This window comes from Dreissena polymorpha, chromosome 4 (assembly GCF_020536995.1).
Source record: "Dreissena polymorpha isolate Duluth1 chromosome 4, UMN_Dpol_1.0, whole genome shotgun sequence".
Taxonomy (NCBI): domain Eukaryota; kingdom Metazoa; phylum Mollusca; class Bivalvia; order Myida; family Dreissenidae; genus Dreissena; species Dreissena polymorpha.
The window spans coordinates 55866926-55892280 of NC_068358.1; the positions used below are offsets into that span (position 1 = coordinate 55866926).

At 36.2% G+C, this 25355-nt stretch overlaps 2 protein-coding genes across 9 annotated transcripts; both read left to right on the forward strand.

The window, feature by feature from the left end:
* Nucleotides 1-2839: 2839 nt before the first annotated feature.
* On the forward strand, nucleotides 2840-7820 carry LOC127877980 (transcription factor ovo-like homolog lin-48). Of its 5 annotated transcripts, none has more exons than XR_008048691.1 (7): nucleotides 2840-3162; nucleotides 3312-3778; nucleotides 3891-3987; nucleotides 4187-4372; nucleotides 5471-5580; nucleotides 5945-6100; nucleotides 7634-7820. XR_008048691.1 is itself a non-coding variant. In XM_052424316.1 (7 exons), the coding sequence occupies exons 1-6, from the start codon at nucleotides 3078-3080 to the stop codon at nucleotides 6084-6086; spliced, it is 1095 nt and encodes a 364-aa protein (XP_052280276.1). In that variant the 5' UTR covers nucleotides 2840-3077; the 3' UTR covers nucleotides 6087-6100; nucleotides 7634-7820. The 5 variants fall into 5 exon arrangements, 4 of the variants coding, with proteins under 4 accessions (XP_052280276.1, XP_052280277.1, XP_052280278.1 ...); XM_052424316.1 differs by having other exon boundaries at nucleotides 5937-6100; XM_052424317.1 differs by having other exon boundaries at nucleotides 4190-4372; nucleotides 5937-6100.
* Nucleotides 7821-11653: 3833 nt separating this feature from the next.
* Nucleotides 11654-25290, forward strand: LOC127877981 (histone-arginine methyltransferase METTL23-like). 4 transcript variants are annotated; one of them, XM_052424320.1, is made up of 2 exons: nucleotides 11654-11774; nucleotides 20800-25290. In XM_052424320.1, exons 1-2 carry the CDS (start codon nucleotides 11772-11774, stop codon nucleotides 21430-21432), a joined length of 636 nt encoding a protein of 211 aa, XP_052280280.1. In that variant the 5' UTR covers nucleotides 11654-11771; the 3' UTR covers nucleotides 21433-25290. The 4 variants fall into 4 exon arrangements, with proteins under 4 accessions (XP_052280280.1, XP_052280281.1, XP_052280282.1 ...); XM_052424321.1 differs by having other exon boundaries at nucleotides 11655-11752; XM_052424322.1 differs by having other exon boundaries at nucleotides 11656-11794.
* The last annotated feature ends 65 nt before the right edge of the window (nucleotides 25291-25355 follow it).

Genomic DNA, 25355 nt, shown 5'->3' on the forward strand with positions numbered 1-25355 from the left:
GCGCGCTAAGTATGCACATCGATAACAAAATTACTGTCATTCTTATAATGAGTCGTGTTCTGAGAAAATTGGGCATAATGCATGTGCGTAAAATGTCGTCCCAGATTAGCATGTGCAGTCCGCACAGGCTAATCAGGGACGACACTTTCCGCTTTTATGACAATTTTCGTTAGAATGAAGTCTCTTCTTTGCAAATATCCAATATAGGCGGAAAGTGTCGTCCCTGATTAGCTTGTGCAGACTTCACAGGCTAATCTGGGACGACACTACGCACATGCATTATACACCACTTTCTCAGAACGCGACTCTAATAAAGCATCTACACCGCAGTGCGTAAAATGCCTCACCCCGCATGCCGCTTTATTTGTGGTCATAGGCAGTACAGTTTTTAAGAACTGATTTACCAACAATGCAAGCTTCGCAGACACCTACTCATATTACAGTAGATATATTATGCCCTGGACTCAATTTCAAAAAGGACATTCACAAGGACAACTGCTGTTAAATGGTGAAAACTCATGTTATGGCTCATGTGGACTGCACTTCCAGTTTTGAGATCTACCTATGAACAGTCTAGTTGATACCTATTATTATTTGTAAAATATGCCTTATTAAAAATTTGTTTCATGTGCACTTCGAATCTCATCAACGAGGTTTACTTAATCATTAAATTTCAAGGTGAAACTTATTAAAGTTTTTAAAAATATATGCTCGGGATAAATATTAAATGCAAAACAACCGATGTCAATAATTCTTAAAGAAGGGGACCAAGAGTTTAGGATTTTGTGCAATGCACACTCACTCAATGAGATATACTTATCTATGAAGTACTCGTAATTTTGAGATATGCTCTCACTACTGGACAAAATTTAAGCACAAACATTAACAACGTGTAATAGTTTTTAACAATGGGGCAGCAAGAGTTCCCCTAAATGAGTTCTACCTTCCAATTAAGTTTAATTTGAAATCTTTTTTTATTGTTAAGATACTAATTATGTCCGAACAAAGTTCAACAATTAACGAAGGAGGAATCGAGGGTGGCAAGAGTTTTGTGTTTTTTTTGCGCAATGCACATCCCCTCAATAAGATCTACCCACCTATTAAGTTTGAAGTTGATGGCTCTCTTAGTTTGGAAGATATGTTCCTGACCAAATGTGCGTACACAAGTAATAAAGGGCAATAACTCAAATAATTTTAAAGGAGGTATGGCTAGTGTGCTTTGCACCTCATTTCAATGGGATTTAACTGCCTATGATGTATACAGTTTATACTTCTTTTAGATGTCGAGATAAGGATCAGGCAAGTTAACCCGACGACGATACCGACGACGCCAGACAGACAACCTAAAACCAATACTAGTAATCCATTCCCCCTCCCGACAACTTCGTTATGCGAACGTATGCTTGTTTGTTTCCATTAACATCTCTTACTTAAAAAGGGCATGGTCACCCAAAAATGGTGTAACTATCCACGAATTATTTCCTATTTATATGTGGATGTTCAATGATCGGACAATACAAGCTAATGATTTGAAAGCATTCCTGTTTTTAGACACACTTTTAAAAAAACAACACTTTAGTCGGCCATCTTTGCATGTTGTTCACAGCATTTCGATGATAAGACGTATTTGGGGGCGAAAAGTTTAAAATACAAAACTGTTATACCTGCATCTTTAAACTGTATCGTTTGTTACCACTGTATTCTTCTTTGTAACTAGGTAGTTGTATAGAGGCGATTATTTTGCTACCTTTTGAAAGCTCCGGTGGACTGTAGATGGTATCTAGTCAGCGACAATTGGCAGCACATTCCGCTCACGCTCCTCCATCAATGATAACGACTGTTTTCTCAACCAACAATCAATCGGTGACAATCACTCGGCGACAATGTTGCCGGCCGGCATGCGCGCGCTTTGTAAGGCGTACAATGGGACAGCGGCCGGCGATGCGATTGATAACCCCGGGACGATCACGTTACCGTACCCGTCACGCGACACATCCCGTCGGAATGCGGCAATTATAATCGCATCGTGCGTGTTCAATATATACTTAAAGTATAAGTTAATATATATACTAGTATTTACCTTACAATACAACAATGCATATAACAGATGTATCGGTAATGTCCGTTCTTTTAATGTGTTAATAGCGTGGATAAACATCTTGTTTTTTTAAAAAGACTCTCAAAATCTGGTAGCCAAATGGTGGCCAAAAGGGTATATAAAACGCTCACATTATTGTATCGGGCTTAGTACATTAATTACCGGGTATACGCATAATTAAATTAAAAATGTAAAATTGCACTGGTGTCGGTTTTCATGTTCAGCACCATAAAAATAACAGTGTCCATGTAACAGCCCTTTCTTATATGTTTACATCTTTCTTATTTGTATGTGTTCAAGGGGGCTACATTAAATCGTTATTTTACGTCGTACCATGACTGTTAACCGCCTATTAAACAATGATCACTGCAACATGTATAGATGCGGTTGTCTTTCATCCATTTTTCTTGTATAGCGGTTTTCCAACAACCTTGATACAAATATAATACACCTAAGTTTATGGTGAGTTTTGATATTGAGTTGCTTTCAGTTAGGTAGAACATGCGAAATATTACAGACTGACTTGCAGGCAACTCTTCATTCATCGGGTCAAGTTTTATTTTTATTACGTGTATTTCAAATTTCCTCAAGTTTGCAATACATACATAAATAATTAAATAATTTGCAGATGGAAATTAACATCCTAAATATGCCGTTATAGTAGAGATGAAGGAAATAATCAACAAGTCCAGTTTCCTGATGTACATGGCAAAGTATAAACACCGTAATGCGGAACAAAAACATTTGAATGGTGCAACTTTAAATGAACAAAACGAACCAAAGCAGGTAATGTGAGCCAGGTTGTACAATTGTACAGCCTCCTGTAAAATAACGGAGGTGATTTTTCTTTACAATAATTTCATTTAAAAATCGGCGATCGCGCTGTTGAAATTACTGAAATCTTCATAGTTATTCGGATATATGTGATTCTGCTACACAGACGGTAACGTCATAGTGCGTGTCCTAAGAAGACGGAGACATGCCGAAATCATTTTTAGTTGGTCGAAATTACGACCGACGCCGCAGCGGGCCGCGTTACGACGACGTCTCTACAAGTGGTCAGGGTATGTTAGTTTTATACGTGTTCTTAAGAATCCTTTTTAGAAAATGTATTGCGATTACCATGAACAGAACAACATTCACTATAACTTAAGTCTGTCAATGTAAAAAGAAATCATTTATTAACACACATTTATTATTTCATTTCGGACAGAGTTCAGTTACCTAATGGAAATAAAAGCACGCTGCGATGCAAGTGACAACTTGACAACGGCGGTTTATTCAGATCATTTAACCTATGCGATTTCTAACGGCAACACGACCGAAGTCGAAGCCACGGCCACAACGCAGGCAGCGTCAGAAAATATCTCGTGCTTTAAAGCCCTACAAGATCAACAAGCGTTCGTTAATAATGACGACATGTGCATCACACACGTGACTGTTCCCAACCAACACATGAATGTGACTGACCGCCGGAAATGCCGATCCTATTCGCGCAGGAACAAATCCAACGAAGCGGACCCCATCATTCGCACTCAGTGTCTAGAAACCCATACTCAAAAGCCGATTTCAGAGATGCCCCGAACAAATCTCGCTCGTCTGTTCATAAAGGAGAACAACTGTGCTCCGAGAAAGGAGATAAAACCGGAAACACTTCCCCAAACATTTGAACAATGTCAGGTATTAATTAACACAACATAATGTTCAAAGTTAAAAGAATGTCTTCGATACAATAATTTGCGACTGCCATCGATATTATAAAACCGTGCAATTTACAGTGGTTATTTTTCAGTATATGTTTAAGAACGTCGAGGTCGTAAATGGCGGCTTCGGGATCAAGAACCCATTGCTCACTGATCAATCTGGAGCAGTACTCTATGGACACACGGGTACCTGCTCTTATGTTGTTGAATTAAATAACTGTGACATAAATTCTAACAATATGCATTTTTTTTTATCAAAACCGATTTTAAAGAAATTAAAACATTCGCCTAGTGCATACCGGGTATGTCGTTTACATGATTATACATGCTTGTCTTGAATTTCAAATGCTTGTGTGTATGGGTTCTTATCTTTCTTATCTTCCAGCAGATAGAAGCACGACGGATGGGACCCTGTACATGTGCCGTGTTTGCAGCAAGCGTTTCCAGTGCGCGCGTCTGCTTAACCGTCACGTGAAGTGTCACTCGGACGTGAAGCGCTACTTATGCACGTTTTGTGGCAAGGGATTCAACGACACCTTTGACCTCAAGAGACACACACGGACGCATACAGGTATGAAATCAGTGTCATTTTTTTCAAATCTTTAAGTTATTTTGCGGAAACGAACATTGTTCATGATTTCAAATGGCAAATAACTGGTTCCCAACTGATCATTGGCTTGGTTCCACTGGTAAATGGCTGGTTTTCGTTGGGCAAGGGTTGGTTTTCTTGGGGCTGATTTTCATTTTGTAGTAGTTGGTTGCCACTGATCAGTTACTGGTTTCTACTTGTCGATTACTGGTTTCCAGTGGCGCTGGTCAATGGCTTCAATTCGCGGGTCAAGAGCTGGATTTCAATGACAGTATTATTTGGAGAGAAAGTCTTCGATGTCTTTTTAAGCAATTGCCGTTTCGCGAACTTCGTCCTATGCTCGTGGAAGGGCATTGACGCCCCGTGTCGATATCAAAGCCAATATGATATGAATTTCGCAAATCGTGTACATTGTACATGTTTATTTTGTGGGCAAATATGCAAGAGAGATGACGTATGGTGGAATATCGCATTTTGGCATCGTTTCGTCATAAAGGCATTTGGTGAGCACATGTTTTGGAGTAGAGAAATAACGTAAAAGAAGGATCATGACAGTCGATTGATTTCTCTGTGCCGTACTACTATTTAGCCGTTTATTTTAAATTTAATGAAAATCTCAACAAAGTAAAATTTCAGCTGCACCACAAGGGACACCTACCGGTAATTTGTGGTCCTTTATTTATGACAAGAAACCAATTGACAAACAGTGCGACACAGCTTGAAAGAATGTGAAACAAAAAAATTGGAAAAAACAAACATACATTAAAAAAAAAACGGGGTCACCGCCTTGGAACTGTCGATGCTAAGAATTGGGGTGGGGACTTAGCGGTCGAAGGCTAAAGGAGTTCCAATAAGAGTTATTCAGAAAATATTATATGTAGATTAAAATTAACATCATAGCATCTCAGTTCAAATTATATGGCAATACAAGAAACAAAACTTTTCAATTAAATTACCATTTAACAATTTAATGGTTTAGTAAAAAAGATTAGTTATCTGAAGCTTCATGTTGATATTGACAAATCTTACACACCGATATCCATATACTAGTTATATCTTATAACCATACCCATGTTTCAGGCGTGAAGCCGTTCCGGTGCTCGGACTGCGGGAAGGCGTTCACACAGCGCTGCTCCCTGGAGGCTCACTGCCGGAAAGTGCACCGGAACAACCAGCAGTACGCCTACAAGGTACCACAGTGGTAGGGAGTTGTATACGGAGCACTTAAACTGCATTGCTACGTTAGCTATCTTTAAAAGCGACGCGGTAGTGTCTGCTTTGGAACCAAAACGACCCGTGCTAAATCCTTAAGCTATGTAGCTACGTTAAATGCCAAAAAAAGACGCGAACAAGAGAATTATTGCAGAGTTATTATGCAACAGAAATTACTGTAAGGGAAACGAATGCAAATAACATTTATAATCGTTTGATTAAACATTATAAAACTATAGTTTTGTTTTACTATAATTGCTGGTGAGTTTGTAGTCCTAAGTTCTGTTATAATTGTGCGATATCATACATAGAATACTCAGTACACTTTTCACAGGAACGCAGAGCGAAGTTGTATGTATGCGAGAACTGCGGTCACACGGCACGTGACCCGGATACTCACGCGCTGCACGTGACTACCGTACACAGCCACCCGCCACGGCGCTACCACTCGTATCTCCATCCGGTATTCTGTGGGCACATATGATATGCATATATAAGGTGGGGCTGACAATATATGCATCTCTTTTGTAATGGCGTGATATTGTGAAATTCGCGTTATAGTGAACACTGATTTTGACAGCTGCGTTGCAGCTATTAAGGAAGTCATGTTATATCCTATTACAGTATTGGGCTATTCGTAATCAAGAAGGTTTAAGTAGAAATGGTCATGGCCGTAGCAATCAAATGGCTATCGTTCAAATATGAACGAGTGGAATATTTCGCTCAATGTTATTGTATGCCTTGCCCTGTGTCTACATTTATGTTGGCTGGAAGCATATAAAAGGAGCAGTACATTATTATCCCCCGCTATAGGCGGAGGGATATTGTTTTGGCGTTGTCCGTCCGTCCGTCTTTCCGTCCGTCCGTCCGGAGCCATATCTTGGAAGTGCTTTGGCGGATTTCATTGAAACTTGGTATGAGTATATGTATGGATAAGATGATGATGCACGCCAAATGTCATTGTACACCATCTGTTAATAACGGAGAAATGCTTTTTTGAATGTCAAATATAACACTTTTGTATCCAGAAGCATACTGGCGGGGGATATCAATTCAACGAATTTGCTTGTTTATTTAATTGTATACGCAAGTATGAAGTTCCTTAGTAACGCTCGATTGGTCATTGTCGGCTCGGGATCCTTCTTAAATGTACCCCGGGTACTCGTAAGTATACTTAAATGTACCCCGAGTACGGAAAAGATACTGGGCATTCTAATGCTAAAGTGGTCGTTTACGGCTTTTTCTTTTCAAATTAATTATGTTCATATTTATGTCAATATTCTGTAAAATGGCCTTTTAATTATCAAAACTCCTACTAAAAAACAGGTTGAGACAATTTTGTTCAAAGAGAATTGTGTTTTCTATTCCGTAGCGCGTTTTACGACATAGGATTTTGGGCGGGAATAAAACATGGGAACAGTCTTAATCGGCCGGGTACGTGTCAGTATATTTTTCGTACCCGGGGTACATTTAAGTATACTGAAGAGTACCCGTGGTACATTTAGGTAGTACCCGATCCGACAAAGACTAATCGAGCCTTAGACACACAGAATTAGTTCAAATGACCAATAAAATGTTACATCACATATTGGTACTGTTAAAAAAGGCCTTTAAAAACATATAGGTCCCTGATCCCATGCGATAATGACGAATTCTTACACGAACAGCTGATCGTTTTTGATACTCTTTGCTCGTAACTGGTTAAACGTGCATGTTCGCTGATACTGATTGTTATATTCTAACAATAATAAAAAAATAACAAAAACAAGTGATTTGTATTTATGTGATGGGTGATGATGGGAAAGTATGGATCTTCTGTAAATGTAATGCCTAAATCTTTGTATTTCCTATTTCGTAAACAATTTCAATACGTTATATTGTTTTTCGTATTTTTTATGCGGATACGCACGACACAGTGAGATGCATGACTTAACGGTTTTATAAATACCGGTACCATTAATCTCTGCAGTAGTATTTACTATAAGTTTTTTGTATCATCTTTATCAGTGTATTCTTGTTTCGTTCTTTCAGGCGAGATGCAGCAATGGACGATTCTTGTATATCAGTGAGAGCCATCATCTCCCTCGTGTTATTACATTTAGGCGAACCGAAGAAAACAACTCTTCAACAGATCTGCACAATGAACCTTACTTATGCATTTAACTATATATTAACTCTTCTTTAAAATGCTGATTGTAAATAAATCACGCAGTGTGTTTGCCTGCACGTGTCTTTATTTAGGTATTGGGGCAAATATATCCGTTGAATGTCTTCTGGAGGATATGGTCGAGTATGGTGACATACGCGTGTGATCTTCCAGCATCTTACGTATTACTTATATTCTTCTAGCCGTTTGTGTGAATTACCTTGATAAGACACTTTACACATTACACTTACTTGTTATTTTTTGCGATTATATAGGAGTCGCGTTCTGAGAAAACTGTGCATAATGCATGTGCGTAAAGTGTCGTCCCAGTTTAGCCTGTGCGGTCCGCACAGGCTAATCAGGGACGACACTTTCCGCCTTAACTTGATTTTTGGTAAGGAGGGACTTCCTTGAAACTAAAAATACCATAAAAGCGGAAAGAGTAGTCCCTGATTAGTGCGGACTGCACAGGCTAATCTGGGACGACACTTTACGCACATGCATTATGCCCCGTTTTATCAGAACAAGACACATATATGGTAAAAGAGCAAATAAAAATGCAAACGATTAGGTGCTAGAGAAATTTTATGCAAACGCACACTAACATTTCAAGCTGTAATGTTCTATTTCATCTTCGGGGACTATAAAGGAAATGTTAAATTGCAGAGAAAAATGCATATTATTAATATTATATTATACCCCATTACATGCATTCGTATGGCTATCAGTACAACCGGTATATAACGAAACAAAATATATTTCAAAAGATATGTTAGTGTACATATGTATTAATGTATGTTACATAATTTTAATGAAGTTATTACACTACATTCGTTCCAGTAAGAATATGTATGACCAAACTATGCTACAGTAAAAAAAGGAACGTGGATTTTACTGGTCTTATATACTCAGCCAACTCCCATTAATTCTTTGTCAAATATTTTCATAGATAGCACATGTTAAAACCCGTTTACGCGGTTTACAGAAATCATTCTCTTATCAATCGTCGAATGTTTTATCAGTTTTCATGTATCTAGCATTTAGAATTATTAAACTGAAAGTTTGCTTGTAATTTTCAGAAATTCATTTCATACCCGGTAGATTTTATTTATGTTACAAAATAAAGACTTAGCTCTACACCAAAAAATATGTGAGATTACAGCCTATTTGAATTTTCCATTCAGACTTATACATCTACTTGATTATAGGATATTTGCATTACCTGACTTTTATCATCTTGAACATTGTTTTACCCATGATACACGGTGTGAGCTTCATCCCCAACAAATATTCCTATTCAAAGAAGCTTTGAAGCGAGATTATACGATTTTTATATGTGTTACATTGTAATATATTGATACAATATGTTACAATAAAACAAATAGGCAAGAACAATTATACATTGAAGACGAATTTCATAAAATGCAGCAAAGACAAATTAGCTCCCCGAGTCGAGAAGATATTTCGTACATATTTTCATACAATAACCGAAGCATTCGTCTTTCTAGTTAGTGTTCGTGTGTCGTATGAATAAATATCGCTGCATGAATTTTAAATGAACCGTTAAACTAATTTAGATTCACATCGTACATGCATGATATACATACTGGCGAATTCGACTGTACAGACATTTTCGATTTCAGAATTAAATATTTGGCTTATTTCGCATTTTCGACTCATGTTCTTCTTAACTTTTACTTTAATTTATATTGAAATATATGTTTAATAAGTTTTTTTTACATATTTAATATAAACACGGACTCTAGATAATATACGCTCCGTGATATAAATGAATAAATATTTGACAAAATCGTATAATCTCGCTTTAACCAATATTTTTCTCCATTTTTACACCTTTTCTTTTTATGGTAGGTTAGGTCTCTTCCTTGGGTCAAGATCAGCAATCTTTTACACAGCTTTTAATTGTGAATGTATAGTACTGATTTATATTTCTGCTTAGATTTTAATAATGTGCTATAGGAGTAATGCTTTAGTTTTGCTTTAAGTGTGTTTTATTATTATAATATTTCTTATGTATACCATGTATTTATGATGTGTTGAAATTTGCTACTGTTTGTTTATAGGTCGGTCAAAAGCTATACATAGCTTATGTTATATACATGTTTTTCTCTTACCGGCAATAAATAAATTTTGATTTGATTTGTTCTCAAAAGTTAAATCCGTTGAGTTCTTAATAAGTTAAAAAAAACTAGTAAAAATATTACATATTACTTGGAAAAAACTATCGGGGCTTACAAAAAGACCTACTTGTCAAATTGAAAATGAAGGCTTCTTTCTACAGAATAAGGAGGATTGAATATTAATGTTAAAGTATTATTTGATAAACTTGAAAACAAGAAATATCTTTAAAAAAAGATATACGGCGTTGATTGTGGTTGCAGTTAATGAAAGGTAAAGACTTCAATGAATGAGATCAAAGATAGCGAATGTCTTTTTCTGTGCAGTTCTTAGCTGCAGCAAACGCAGTACGGGATGATACGCGGAGTTTTCGCGGCTTATTTTACATTATTACATATTGCTGGTCATAAAATTATAGATACAAAACAGAAAACCAAAAGAAGAATGAAAGTGAAATTAAAACATATGAGTCAATCAGCCACACGCGAAGTATCCGTACATATTTTAAATATTTATACGCGCGTTCTTCGAACAAACCTGTTTTAGTGGTTTGTCTGACGTTGCTATTTGATTCGATTATTAACAGTATCGAGAATCATTGCGCTCATGCTTAATTCATTAGTCAATATGATGGAATAATTCTTGTTAAATTAATTAAAAATAATATTTATCATGGTATTGTTGTAAAACACATTAAGAATCTATTATTGACATACCATATCCATCGCTGGATATCTTCATTTAACATCTGTCTGGTCTAAAGAAAATTCCTTTCACCTAGTTCACGCTATAGCGTCTTTATTATGTAATGATTATTTTCCTGGCCGCGAACTCCGATCAGCACATAGGGTAGAGACGCAGCGATGACCTGTATGTAAACTCTGACATTCACACACAGTGGCCGCAAATTGACCCGATATACCTCGCGAGTTGAAATGCAATGCATTAAAGTGAGTCTTCGCTTCCACTGCTCTCTATACTTCAACATGTTAACATGTTGACAGGAATATGGAAGTTAGTACTAAATATGAAAACATAGCCTTTAAGTGCAATAGTTCTTGCGCTGAAAATCTTCTGAAAATAAAAGGTGGACGCAAAAACTGTATTGATGTCGAGATTGAGTGTAAAACTGTTCTATCTATTAAGCCTTTTCATTAGATATAAAATTGTTTTATGCTGAACACGCAGTAAAACAGTGTTACAAAGACGCGGACATGTTTCCAATGTTCTGGTCGTATTCTCAAATCAGCCAATGCAGTCAATGAAGTGTATTCATCTGTACTTGGCCGCGGGAAGTTTTATTTGAATTCTATTGGACGCTAACAAAGGTCAGGCTAAGGTGAAAAGCTGGCGTATACAGCTAACGCCGAAAAGACACACTCAGAAAACATTTAAAAGCAAAATACAAAAAGGGATAGCAATAACGACCTTTATAGATATTTTTATTCAATAAAGCCACTATTTCCATACAACGAAAAGAAACATCATTAATTGGGAATTTTGTAACTGGATTTGAGAAGACACTTTTCCTACGGCGTTCATTTTATTTCAAAAGTCAAATGTAAAAAAAACGAACTGAAGGCTTACATCTCTGCTACATTCGGTCAGATTTTGTTGTTGTTTTCATATTTGTCGGTAACAAGTATGGCTTCAACTTCTACGACTCGAGATGTTAATTAAATTTAATAGTTACGTCTTCAATAATTAATTTATTCCAAGGAAAGTAACCGTCGAATGGATATTTATGGGTTTGAACAATTACCCCCCTTAGTTATAAATAATCCATGGAAATGTTGGCTTACAGAATAGACTGATCCCGGAATTCCCACGAGTTTAGAAAAGTCACTAATCGGGATTATTCCTCGGTACAAACAACGCTGGTCCATGGTTAGTCCAAATAATTAGACGTAAGCTACCCCGCTTACGTCTAAACGGCTACCGTCGTTTTCCTATAGCAAATTGAGTTCAACTTAAACTTCAGTTTTTCTCGTTAAATCTTTGCTAATGCATAAAATTATCATTAATTAGACATAAGTGTGAGCGATTACCTCTTAAATGTGTAAAAATTGTGCTTTTAAACCACTTATGTACATTTTTAAAAATAAACATACACAACACACGAAGTGTGTTTGACGTTTATAGAATTACATTGAATTATCTTGAACGAAATTATTTTTTGAATAGGTTACACATAACCAATTGTTGTTGTACAACAAACAACATCACTTTTTAGCTTGCTGTACTTTTTAATTAAATGAAACCTATATGTGTGTGTTAAAACTACCAGTTGTATCACGGAGTGTATATTGATAGGAGATGAATCGAGTATTTGACCCTTACTGTAGTAAATTCAATCTTATGCAAAAACTATTCATCCGATTTTATTGGTTTATACGTTATCTTGTTGCTTATTAATTCCTCTTTCAAAAAATATACGTTTTAGTATACTCCCGTTGTTATTAATAATGGATTTATAGCGAGATAAACACAAGAAATACACATTTTATGTTTTACCACGGCACGTTTTACCGTGTTGTGGCTATCGATATTGTACAATTAGCGTACAGCGAAGCGCCGAGGTTATACATTTTGATGTACCCACTCACGTCTTTTGTTGAATTATAGTTTCATTTCTCGGCCGATTTTGACAAATTATATATCATTAGAAAGCTTACGTTACGAAGTAAACAGATATATAAACATATATTAAGTTTTTCTTCTGATTTCGACAGCCCGGCGAGTTATAACTTTAACTTTTGCAAATATCATACCGTATTGGAGTTTTAGAATCTAGATTTACGGTTGACATGTTCGTACTTAATACCAATTTGTAGCGTTTATATTTGGAGTTCAGTTTTAAAAATTACATCTTGCTTAGTAGAATAGAATTCTGTATACGATAGAAAAAAAATTGTTTAAAAACGAAAGTAATTAAGGAATGAAGGCGGAAGAAAGTAGCGCGCGTTCTTAACGCACTGAACTGATGCTACGGTCTTGGCGATTATGCTTTTGTTTAGAAACCGGCCATTGAATTTCCTTTGCCATGATTATTATATTTTTTATGGAATATATTGTGGTATTTTGTTCACGAAACATATCAATAAAGCTTATTATAAATAAATCTTAATAAATTAACGATTTCAGCTCTTGTTTATAACACAGAAAGGGTGATAAATTTATGATGAAACAGCGTATATAGCGGACCCTCTCGATTTTATTCGGCTTTGAATGCATACTTGAAATAAAATGGGTGTCAAAAACATTCATCGTTTGCTGTTAATTATCAACGAGGGAATTTTGTATAATTATATGAAATGTTATTTACCTTAAATTATCAATTAATTAAAGATTCTTGAAAATCACGGTCGGTGTTACGCGGATCATTTCGTATTTTGACATCAGGGCATCATGTCCAACTATTCAAAATCAGATTTTTTTTCACTGGGACGATGACGGCTTAGATTTAGACAGGCAGACAGATAGTTTATTCAGACTTATATAACAGTACATCGTCTTCAACTCAAATATATAAATTATTTTTAGACGAATTGTTAGGTGATTACGCATATAGCAGTGATGATTCCGAGAATGTTGCCATGTTTCTTATCCGTGTAATCTAGAGTCCGTGGTTTGAGCATTTTTATCGCGGTGTTCAATAAAAGATATCTCAATAATCTTGTTTATTGATAGATCTGTGGTTTTATTGCACCATGTGTTCAGCACAAACCAATTAACCTTTATGATCAGATACTGTGCCGACCAATACTAAATAACACTATGGTGTCATACGCCACAGCAGGGACCCATACTTGTGATCATGGAGTCTTAGTGCAAGACTTAAAAAAGTATGTTGTTTCGCTTGCGGTTGTTAAAGCCAAAACGGGGCTTCCCAGCTGGCACAGCTGCTGATATTCGGATCTGAATATCTTAACTTATTCAGACCTTATTCTTAACCGTTGCGCGTTTTACGATATCGTATTTTAGGCGGGAATACAACTCAGTGAAACTATTCAATTTCTTATACAACATTAAGCATATTAACAGTTATTGAAATTAACAATATCAGCGACATCTTTTTAAAGACTAAACACCTTTTCAAGTATCGAATTTAACATGTCAATAAAATATATTAATACCAAAAAAAGGTTTCATTTAATAATGTTCACATTAAACCTTTAAATGAAAGTGTCGCTTTAACTATTTTCCGTGTCTTATTAAGCCGCGAATCGTTTGCTAAAAACAGTTAACAAAAAGGGCTACACGTTCGTATTCTTAATGAAATACAAAAATAAGTATAACATAATTAATAACGTCCATAAACACACACGGCAAGATCAAAGTTTTAATGGAAAACTAATATGACATTCCACGTAAATTATTATTTTCGTCTAAATCGAATACTATATATAGAGAAACAATGTATTTATAACCGACCAATGAGGTAACATTATGCAACTTTCAATTTACACAGTGCTATATGGCAACAATATGGAATTTGAACAGTGGTAGTGTTTTAAGGTCTGGACTATCATTACTTGTAAGTTTGTATAAACATTTTTCTAATGCAATTAGTAAAATAATGTTTATATTTTATGTTTAATAATTTATTGCATGATTATTCTGTGCTGTTATATGAATTTGATGCCGTTAAAGCTTCCGACATGAATTCATGTCGGAACGATGCTATTGCAAAATAACGTTAAACGATTATGAGGTCGATGTAAATCGACCTCATATTTATAGGAGTAGTCCATGGTATCATTATCAACCAATGATAGCTTAATTTAAATAATAACGGTTGATACGGTGTGTGATTTTGAAAGGATTATAAATGGGTCACCTTTATTTGTACCAGTGCCTACCAGCAATTAGTGTTGTTTTCCAAAAGGTTGCTTTTCCAGGATACACATATTGACAATCACAGTGCATGCAAAGTGTGAATCAAAGAAGCTTTAATTGGTTAGTTGAACATAAGTTCAACTTTCGAAAATAAAAATGTGTTCTGGTATGCTTAACATATTTTTATCGCTGTAAACAATTCAGTTAACAGTGGTTAGTTGCACTTATCCAACTGCCCAGTGATTTTTTTTGCTTTAATTTGTTACAGCCTGTGCCTTTTGAATTGGGAAAATTAGCGCGATAAACCATGAAATTGGGAAAAATAGCGCAATAAACCATGAAATTGGGAAAAATTAAGCATTATAAATAGGATTATAAGTAACAGAAGTGATATTGTGTTTAAGTGCATGTTCAGGGAGTTTTCTAGAAAAGGAGTCTGGTCAATTTTTTTTTTTTTTTAATCAATAAAAGTGGCAAGTTTGGGAATGATTTATGGACAAAAATGACTAAATTCAAGTTATATATTTTGTAAGATGTTTAAAAAATAAAGTTGAGACCTAGATTTAAGAAATCATAATTAAGTTATATGAGACTTCTTTCTAAAAAAAAAAAAAAAAAAAAAAAAATTTTTTTTTTTTTTTTTTTTGAAGTTGGGCTTTTTTGGGGAAATTTTGGTCAGAATTTTGGGAAAAAACGTGTATTTTTGCGATTGGGAAGCAGCCGAAATTCGGCTGTAAATTTGAGCAAAAAAAATCACTGCTGCCAGCTATTGTATTGATCCTCTGGGCCGGGGTCCAAACTCCAATGTTAGCTAGGGCTACCCGGCCATATATTAGTAGTGTGGACAATGATGAACTAGCATACTGATTTGTTATTTGTCACTGTCAGTAAAAAGTACCTATAGGATCAATGAATCTTAAATGAAGATATTTCTGACATTTTGATTATTAATATACATATATAGTGTTAAACAAATAAAACCAATAAAAAATATGTTTTGCATGGTTCTTGCATGGACAAATTATTTGTGTAGATGAAAGTAGTTACTTTTGGGTTGGCAAGACAGGTCTTCAACTTAGTTGCAATAATTCAAATCTCAGCTTTATAAACCAAAGGAGTATGTTTACATGGACTAGTCTTTCACTATGATAGTGTAATGTAAATTTACATGACAGGTTTTTTTCCCACTTTTTGGGAAGATAGCCCATGGCTTTGGAATTGGGAATTTAATCGGCATTTTCATGAAATTGGGAAAATAAATTAATTAGCCTTTTTTTCCACACGAAAAGTCCACTGATTAGGGAAATACTAAATTTGATATAACTTTTTATAATCATTCAAATTAAAAGAACAAAATCATATAATACTTTGTCAGATGTAATTGAATTAAAATTGAGATAAAATACACATTAGACTTCTTTCTAAAAAACATTTTGGGAAAAAAGTATACTTTTTGGGATTGGGAACATAGCCGAATTTCGGCTATAAAATTGGGCCAAAAAAACCCCTGCATGATATAATGACTTTGAAGACAACTTTGATGGTATTGCTCAATTGGTCATTGTAGGCTAGGGTACTACTTAAATTTACCCTGGGTACTCTTAAGTGTACTTAAATGTACCCAAAGTAAGAAAAATATACTCAAATGTATGGGAAGTCTAACACTAAATCTGGTGTTTTCGTGTTTTTTTTATCGGCGTAGCTGTTTAACGTCACTTGACCTTACCTGACCTTTGCTAGACACGAATAAATACACTTCATTTATTACATTGGCTGATTTGAGCATACCACCAGAACATTGGAAACATTATTGCGTCTTTGTAACAGTGTTATACTGCGTGTTCAGCATGAAACAATTTTATCTCTAATTAAAAGGCTTGATAGATAGAACAGTTTTACATTCAACTCTCAACACCAATACAGTTTGTGCGTGCACCTTTTATTTTGAGAGGATTGCCAGTGCCAGAGCGTTTGTACTTAAAGGCTATGTTCTTATATTTAGTAATTACTTCCAAATTCCTGGCTGTGTACTAGTATATTTAATTTCATAAAAGTATCGTTTTTCCCTATCCTGATATTCGTTTTGGCCAAACCATTTTAAATTGTTTTCGAAATTGAACATTTAACATGTAAAAGTATAAAATTTTAAACAAGCTGTCGTTCCAGCAGTGGAAGCCTGGCCTCACTTAAATGCATTGCATTCCAACCCGCAAGGTATCAGGGTCAGTTCGCAGCCTGTAAAATAATCGTTATGTAATATAGACGCTATAGCGTGAACTAGGTGAACTGGAATTTTCTTTAGACCAGAAATATGTTAAATGAAGATATTCAGCAATATAATTATGGTATGTCAATAATTGATTCTTAATGTGTTTTCAACAATACCATGATAAATATTATTTTTGATTAATTTGACAACAATTATTTCACCATATTGAATAATGTATTAAGCATGAGCACGATGATTCTCGATACTGTTAATAATCGAATCAAATAGCAATACCCGACAAACCACTAAAACATGTTTGGTTGAAGAACGCGCGTATAAATATTAAAAATATGTACGGATACTTCGCGTGTGGCCGGTTGACTCATATGTTTTAATTTTACTTCCATTTTTAGCTCATCTATTTTTTGAAAAAAAATTATGAGCTATTGTCATCACCTTGGCGTCAGCGTCGGCGTTGGCGTCGGCGTCCGGTTAAGTTTTGCGTTTAGGTCCACTTTTTTCAGAAAGTATCAATGCTATTGCATTCAAACTTGGTACACTTACTAACTATCATGAGGGGACTGGGCAGGCAAAGTTAGATAACTCTGGCGTGCATTTTGACAGAATTATGTGCCCTTTTTATACTTAGAAAATTGAAAACTTTGGTTAAGTTTTGCGTTTAGGTCCACTTTTCTCAGAAAGTATCAATGCTATGGCATTCAAACTTGGTACACTTACTTACTATCATGAGGGGACTGGTTAGGCAAAGTAAGATAACTCTGGCGTTCATTTTGACAGAATTATGGGCCCTTTTAATACTTAGAAAATTGAAAATTTTGTTAAGTTTTGTGTTTAGGTCCACTTTATTCCTACAGTATCAAAGCTATTGCTTTCATACTTGCAACACTTATTAACTATCATAAGGGGACTGTGCATGCAAAGTAATGTAACTCTGACTGGCATTTTGACAGAATTATGTGCCCTTTTTATACTTAGAAAATTGAAAATTTGGTTAAGTTTCATGTTTTGGTCCACTTTACCCCTAAAGTATCATAGATATTGCTTTCATACTTGGAACACTCGCAAACTATCATAAGGGTACAGTAAAAGGACAAGTTGCATAACTCTGGTTGTCATTTTTACGGGATTATAGCCCTTTTTTGACTTAGTAACTTTGAATATATGGTTAAATTTTGTGTTTCGATCCACTTTACTTCTTATGTATCAAGGCTATTGCTTTCAAACTTCAAATACTTTCATGCTTTCATGAGGTTACTGTACCTGGCAAGTTGAATTTTACCTTGACCTTTGAATGACCTTGACTCTCAAGGTCAAATTATTAAATTTTGCTAAAATTGCCATAACTTCTTTATTTATGATTAGATTTGATTGATACTTTGACAAAACTACTCTAACCTGACATACCACAATAGACTCCGCCCAAACCATCCCCTGTGCCTTCCCCCCCCCCTCCCCCCTCCCCCCCCCCTAATTATTTTTTTTTTGTTTTTGTTTAAGATCATCTCACAAATGACCACCACACCCTCACACTATACCCCCCACCCCACCCCACCCCACCAAATTTGTTTTTTGAAACGGTTAAAAAACACAAATATTTATTTTTATTATTTTATGTTTGAAATACCGTCCAACCATCGCACCCAAGAATCCCCCCCCCCCACCCACCCTCCCCCCACCCGAATCCCCCCCCCCCCCTAATTTTTTTTTTTTTTTTAAGATCATCTCACAAATTACCACCGCACCCTCACACTTTACCCCCCCCCCCCCCCACCCCCCATTTTATTTTTTGAAACGGTTTAAAAACACAAATATTTATTTTTATTATTTTATGTTTGAAATACCGTCTAACCATCGCACCCAAAAATCCCCCCCCACTCCCCGCCTACCCCCCCCTCCCCGCCCCCCCACCCCCCCCCCCCCCCTCCCCCCCCCGATTTTTTTTTTCCGCATTTTTGGAAGATAATGTAATAAATTCCACACCCCCACACTATACACCCCTCTTCACTCCGCCCCTCCCTCCTCTGTGATTGAAAATGAGAGTCCCTTCACCTTTAAAAAGAAAATAGATGAGCGGTCTGCACCCGCAAGGCGGTGCTCTTGTTCAAAACTGCACCCACAGCTGAGCGTTGGCACCTGCTATGCGGTGCTCTTGTTCTTTTGGTTTTCTGTTTTGTATCTATAGGTTTTTGACCAGCAATATGTAATAGTCTAAAATAAGCCCCGAAAACTCGGGGTAACATCCCGTACTGCGTGTGATGCAACTAAGAACTGCACAGAAAAAGACATTCGCTATCTTTGATCTCATTCATTGAACTCTTTACCTTTCACCAACTCCTACCACAATCAACGTTGTATATCTTTTTTTAGCTCACTTGAGCACAACGTGCTCATGGTGAGCTTTTGTGATTGCATTTTGTCCGTCGTCAGTCGCCCGTCGTCAATATTTTGCCTTGTGAACACTCCAGAGGCCACATTTATTGTCCGATCTTCATGAAACTTGGTCAGAACATTTGTCCCATTGATACCTCGACTGAGTTCGAAACTGGGTCATGCTGGGTCAAAAACTAGGTCATAGGTAAAAAAAAAGAAAAACCTTGTGAACACTGTAGAAGTCACATTTGATGCCCAATCTTCATGTAACTTTGTCAAAATGTTTGTCTAATTGATATGTTGGTTGAGTTCAAAAATGGTTCTGGTCCATTGAAAAACATGGCCGCCAGGGGGCGGGGCAGTATTCCTTATATGGCTATAGAGAAACCTTGTGAACACTCTAGAAGTCACAATTTTTGTCCAATCATCATGAAACTTGGTCAATACAGGTCAGTTCCTTTGAATCTCAGGTGAGTGACTTTGGGCCTTTCAGGCCCTCTTGTGTAAAGATATTTATTGTTTATATTAATTTTGTTCATATAAATGTCCATATTCTGTGAAATGGCCTCTGTATTATTGAAACTCCTACTCAAAAAAGCATGTTTAGGAAGGTTTTGTTCAAAGAGTACATTGTTTAGTATTCCGTTGGTGCTTAACGATACTGAATTTCAGAGGGGAATAAAACTCGGGTACAGTCTTCATTGGCCGTATACGTGTTAGCATCTTTTCTGTAACCGGGGTACATTTAAGTATTCTTAAGAGTACCCGGGGTACATTTAAGTAGTACCCTTGCCGACAATGACCAATCAAATGTGAATATCTTATTCATGAAATAATTAATTTTTCGTTATGATGAATAATGGTACCTTCAATAGTTACATAGTAAGATACATGCAATATTTAACCTTAATAATAAGGTTATTGCTAGAAACATGGTCACATTAATTAACTAGATTTTTTATGTTTTACCAATTAGGTTATTTTCATGTAAGTTACTGTTTAATTCTAACCAAGGTCTGCATGTAAGCCACCTAGACATGAAGTTCAATGCAAAACCTCCATCAAATATGCAGTTATAGAGTGGCACCTGTTTTCCTTCCCTTATCAACAGTGACCTTCACCTTGACCTGACTGACCCCTAATGCCATCCCAAACTTAGTCTGCATGTATGCTAGCTACACACTAAATTTGATAACAATACTTCAAATCTTAAAGGCTATGAATATAAATGTTTCTTTAATCTGGGCAATTAGATTAGTTTATATATTTGGAATACAATATGATATGATAAAGTAAAAGTGTTCTTCTGTGAACAGAACTTTAAAAGCTCATGTTTTTTATACCCTTTAAAAGTTAATGGATGGAATATTTGAGTTATTTATAAATTTTTATCATATATTATTGATTCTATACAAAATTAATAGTCAGTTACAGACTAAGAATAAAAAAGGGTTTCCTTTTCTGTAATTTCAGCCAAATATTGGGTCCATGCAGAGCACACAGAAGTTTGTTTTCGAAGACCAAGAGGAATGCGTGTGTGTGACCATACCCGACACATGCAACACACAGTATGGAATGTACACATGGCCGTGTGCCCCAATGTTAGCGCAGTATGTGTGGGACCACAGGGGAGACTTTAAGGGCCGCCGGGTCCTGGAACTCAGTGCTGGCACTGCATTACCTGGAATTGTGGCTTTAAAATGTGGTGCTGATGTTCAATTTAGTGATATTCCAGAGTGTATGGACAGTGTCAGACTATCTTGTGCAGCTAATGGGCTAACGGATGTGCAAATTTTGGAAATAATATGGGGCAATTTTCAGCAAGGATCAGCTATATCACTTCTTACTGACCTTGATTGGGTCCTAGCCTCAGACTGTTTCTTTGATTCATCTGACTTTGAAGACATTGTAGCAACACTTGCATATTTACTTGAAAGGAATGTTAATTGTGTTTGTCTATTTGCATATCAGCTGCGGACCTTGTCATACAGTATTGAAAACTTACTATATAAATGGAATCTTACTGCTTCTCTCTTAGAAATGACAACTGATTCAGTCCCAACTATTCAGCTTTTTAAATTAACAGTCAATAAAACTAATAATTAATTGCAAGTTCAGCTAGACTATTCAAATAATAGTCTTTGATATACATTACTACTCGCCCTAATGTCAGGGAAATGCTCTTGTTAAGGTCAACATGCAAAATCACTGAATCAGTGTTTATACTACATGTTTTCAGTTGAAACTTATCACATGTGTTGAGGGACTTTGTATAAGGTCACTGACCAAGTTTCATAACTCTATCATGCAATTGCTTAGAATTATACAGCCTTTTTGTACTTTTGTTAAGGTAAGCATGCAACATCTCCATATCACTGTTTCTACAGGTATTCCAATGAAACTGCACATTTAGCAGAATTATTCCCCCTTTTTGTACTTACCAGGTAGATGTTTGGTTAAGATTAAAGTGCAACTTCTCCATATCACTCCATATCACTGTTTCTGCTATAAGTATTCTTCTACAGGTATGTGTTTAGAGTCTTTATAAAAATTCACTGATCAATACCCATAATTGTGGTCAATTTTTAGCAACATTATTCCACCTTTTAAACTAAAAACGTCTGGCAAAGTTTTGCATGCAGTTTGAAATTCAGGTTGAAGTTTGCATGCAATCAGTAAATATCCCTAAAACTACTACAGATATTGTACTGAAAGCAGAATTTAACCAGGTAGTAATCTCATACTTACAAATTCAGGTTAACTTTTGTGTGCAAAGTCTTCATCTCTCTATGTCTTCTACAGAAACATGTATATGTTTTCAGGGTATTTATAAACAGTTCTATGATCAAGACCTATAAAATTGACAATTCTTCTAGCATGATTATGCCCCTTTTGGTAACGTTAAGGTTTGCATGCAAGTTGCAATTCGTTTTAAGTTGCTTTCAACAAGTACATATCTCTGTAACTTCTGCAGATATTCAATTGAAGCTACACATATGGTTCGGTATCATCATTTGAGGTTATTGAATAAGGCCTATAAATCTGAGGTGTAATGAAGCAGAATTATGTCCCTTATTATACTTTTTGTCCATGCAGACCAAGCATGGGTTTTCATTTGGTGCCAGTTTGGTCAAGGTCACTGTTGCTTAAAAAAATAATATTTATAAAATGTTTGGGCTCTATAACTTCAGTTGGGATGGAGATATTTATATGAATATTTGTTTGTATGTAGCATACTGAACTAGTGAGGGGTTGCATTTTGGACCAGTGGTCACTGTAAAGTTGTTCCGTTCGAGAAATAAACATATAGTTAACATGGAGGTACTTTGTTTTAATTGTGTGTGTAGATAGCTTACATTCAGACCTAGGATGGGATCGCATTTTCAGCCAGTTGGGTCAAGGTCATTGTTACTTAAAATAGAAAAATGGTTTATGCTCAATATTAGCTAACATGCAGATCTTGCTTTCAAAATTTATTGAATTGTACTTTATGGGTATATAGCTGAAAATCTAGTTTATTTTGGTATGGCACATTTTTTGTTTTAGTTTTTAGCTCACCTGATTGCTCAGGTGAGCTTTTGTGACCGGTCTTTGTCCGTCGTATGTCCGTCTGTCTGTAAACATTTGCTCGTAAACACTATAGAGGCCACATTTCTTGTCCCATCTTCATGAAACTTGGTCAGAAGCTTTGTCCCAATGAAATATTGGCCTAGTTTGAAACTGGGTTGTGCCGGGTCAAAAACTAGGTCACTAGGTCAAAAAAAACAAAAAGCCTTGTAAACACTGTAGAAGTCACATTTAAGTCCAACCTTCATGTAACTTTGTCAAAATGTTTGTCTTCATGATATCTTGGTTGATTTCAAAAGTGGTTCCGATCTGTTGAAATACATGGCGCCAGTGGGCGGGGCAGTTTTCCTTATTTGGCTATAGAGAAACCTTGTAAACACTCTAGAAGTCACAATTTTTGCCCAATCATCATGAAAGTTGGTCAAAACATTGGTTCAATCGATGTTTTGGACGAGTTCGAAAATGGTCAAGTGTGGTATAAAAACATGGCGGCCAGTGGGCGGGGCATTTTTCTCTATATTTATATATTGGCAGTTTTCCCTATTTGGCTATAGAGAAACCTTGTAAACACTCTAGAAGTCACAATTTTTGCCCAATCATCATGAAAGGTGGTAAAAACATTGGTTTTATTGATATCTTGGACAAGTTTGAAAATGGTCGGGATCGGTGAAAAAACATGGCCGCCAGTGGGCGGGGCATTTTACTCTATATGTATATAGTGAAAACATGTGAACACAGTAGAAGTCACATTTTTGGCCCAATTTTCATGAAATTTGCTCAGAACATTTGTTTTCTTGAAACGAGAGTTGAGTTCAAATATGGTTCCGGTCAGATGAATAACATGGCTGCTGAGAGGGGACAGTTTTCTCATTATGTCCCCCTCCCCTTTCGAAGAAGAGGGGGTATATTGTTTTGCTCATGTCGGTCTGTCCGTCCACCAGATGGTTTCCGGATGAAAACTCAAGAGCACTTATGCCAAGGATCATGAAACTTCATAGGTACATTGATCATGACTCACAGATGACCCCTATTGATTTTCAGGTCACTAGGTCAAAGTTCAAGGTCACGATGACCTGAAATAGTAAAATGGTTTCCGGATGATAACTCAAAAACACTTATGCCTAGGATCATGAAACTTCAAAGATAAATTGATCATGACTCGCAGATAAACCCTATTGATTTTCAGGTCACTAGGTCAAAGGTCAAGGTCACGGTGACCCAAAGCAGTAAAATGGTTTCCGGATGATAACTCAAGAACGCTTATGCCTAGGATCATGAAACTTCATAGATACATTGATCATGACTCGCAGATAACCCCTATTGATTTTCAGGTCGCTAGGTCAAAGGTCAAGGTTACGATGACCCAAAATAGTAAAATGGTTTCCGGATGATAACTCAAGAATGCTTAGGGTAGGATCATGAAACTTCATAGGTACATTGATCATAACTCGTAGATGACCCCTATTGATTTTTTGGTCACTAGGTCAAAGGTCAAGGTCTCGATGACCCGAAACAGTAAAATGGTTCCCCGATGATAACTCAAGAACGCCTAGGCCTAGGATCATGAAACTTCATAGGTACATTGATCATGACTCGTAAATGATCCCTATTGATTTTCAGGTCACTAGGTCAAAGGTCAAGTTCACAGTGACCCGAAATAGTAAAATGGTTTCCAGATGATAACTCAAGAACGCTTAAGCCAAGATCATGAAACTTCATAGGTACATTGATCATGACTCGAAGATGACTCCAGTTGATTTTCAGGTCACTAGGTCAAAGGTCAAGGTCACGGAGACCTGAAATAGTAAAATGGTTTCTGGATGAAAACTCAAGAACACCTATGCGTAGGTTCATGAAACTTCATAGGTATATTGATCATGACTCGCAGATGACCCCTATTGATTATCAGGTCACTAGGTCAAAGGTCAAGGTCACAGTGCCAAAAAACATATTCACACAATGGCTGTCAAGGTCACGGTGACTCAACTTAGAAAAATGGTTTCCGGATGATAACTCAAGAATGCTTACGCCTAGGATCATGAAACTTCATAGGTACAATGATCATGACTCACAGATGAAATAATGATGAAACTTGACCAGGATGTTTGTCTGGACAATATCTAGGTCAAGTTTGACATTTGGTAAAGATTGAATGAACCGACTCCTCTCAGGTGAGCGAACTAGGGCCATCTTGGCCCTCTTGTTAAATTTTAAGCTTCAAGTTAACATATTCTATTTAACTGCTACAGACATTCAACTTCAAATATGTGTCATGTATTGTAATGTAAGGGACACAACTTGTATTGTCTTGTTAAAGCATGAATTAAGTCATCAGTTATTTGTATTGAGGTTTATATCTGTGTGAATCTATGAATAAAGTCAGTTGTGAGTTACCCACCAACGAGTTCTGAGTTATTACATATGTCATTGTAGTTGTTATATCAGTCTACTGACAGAAAATG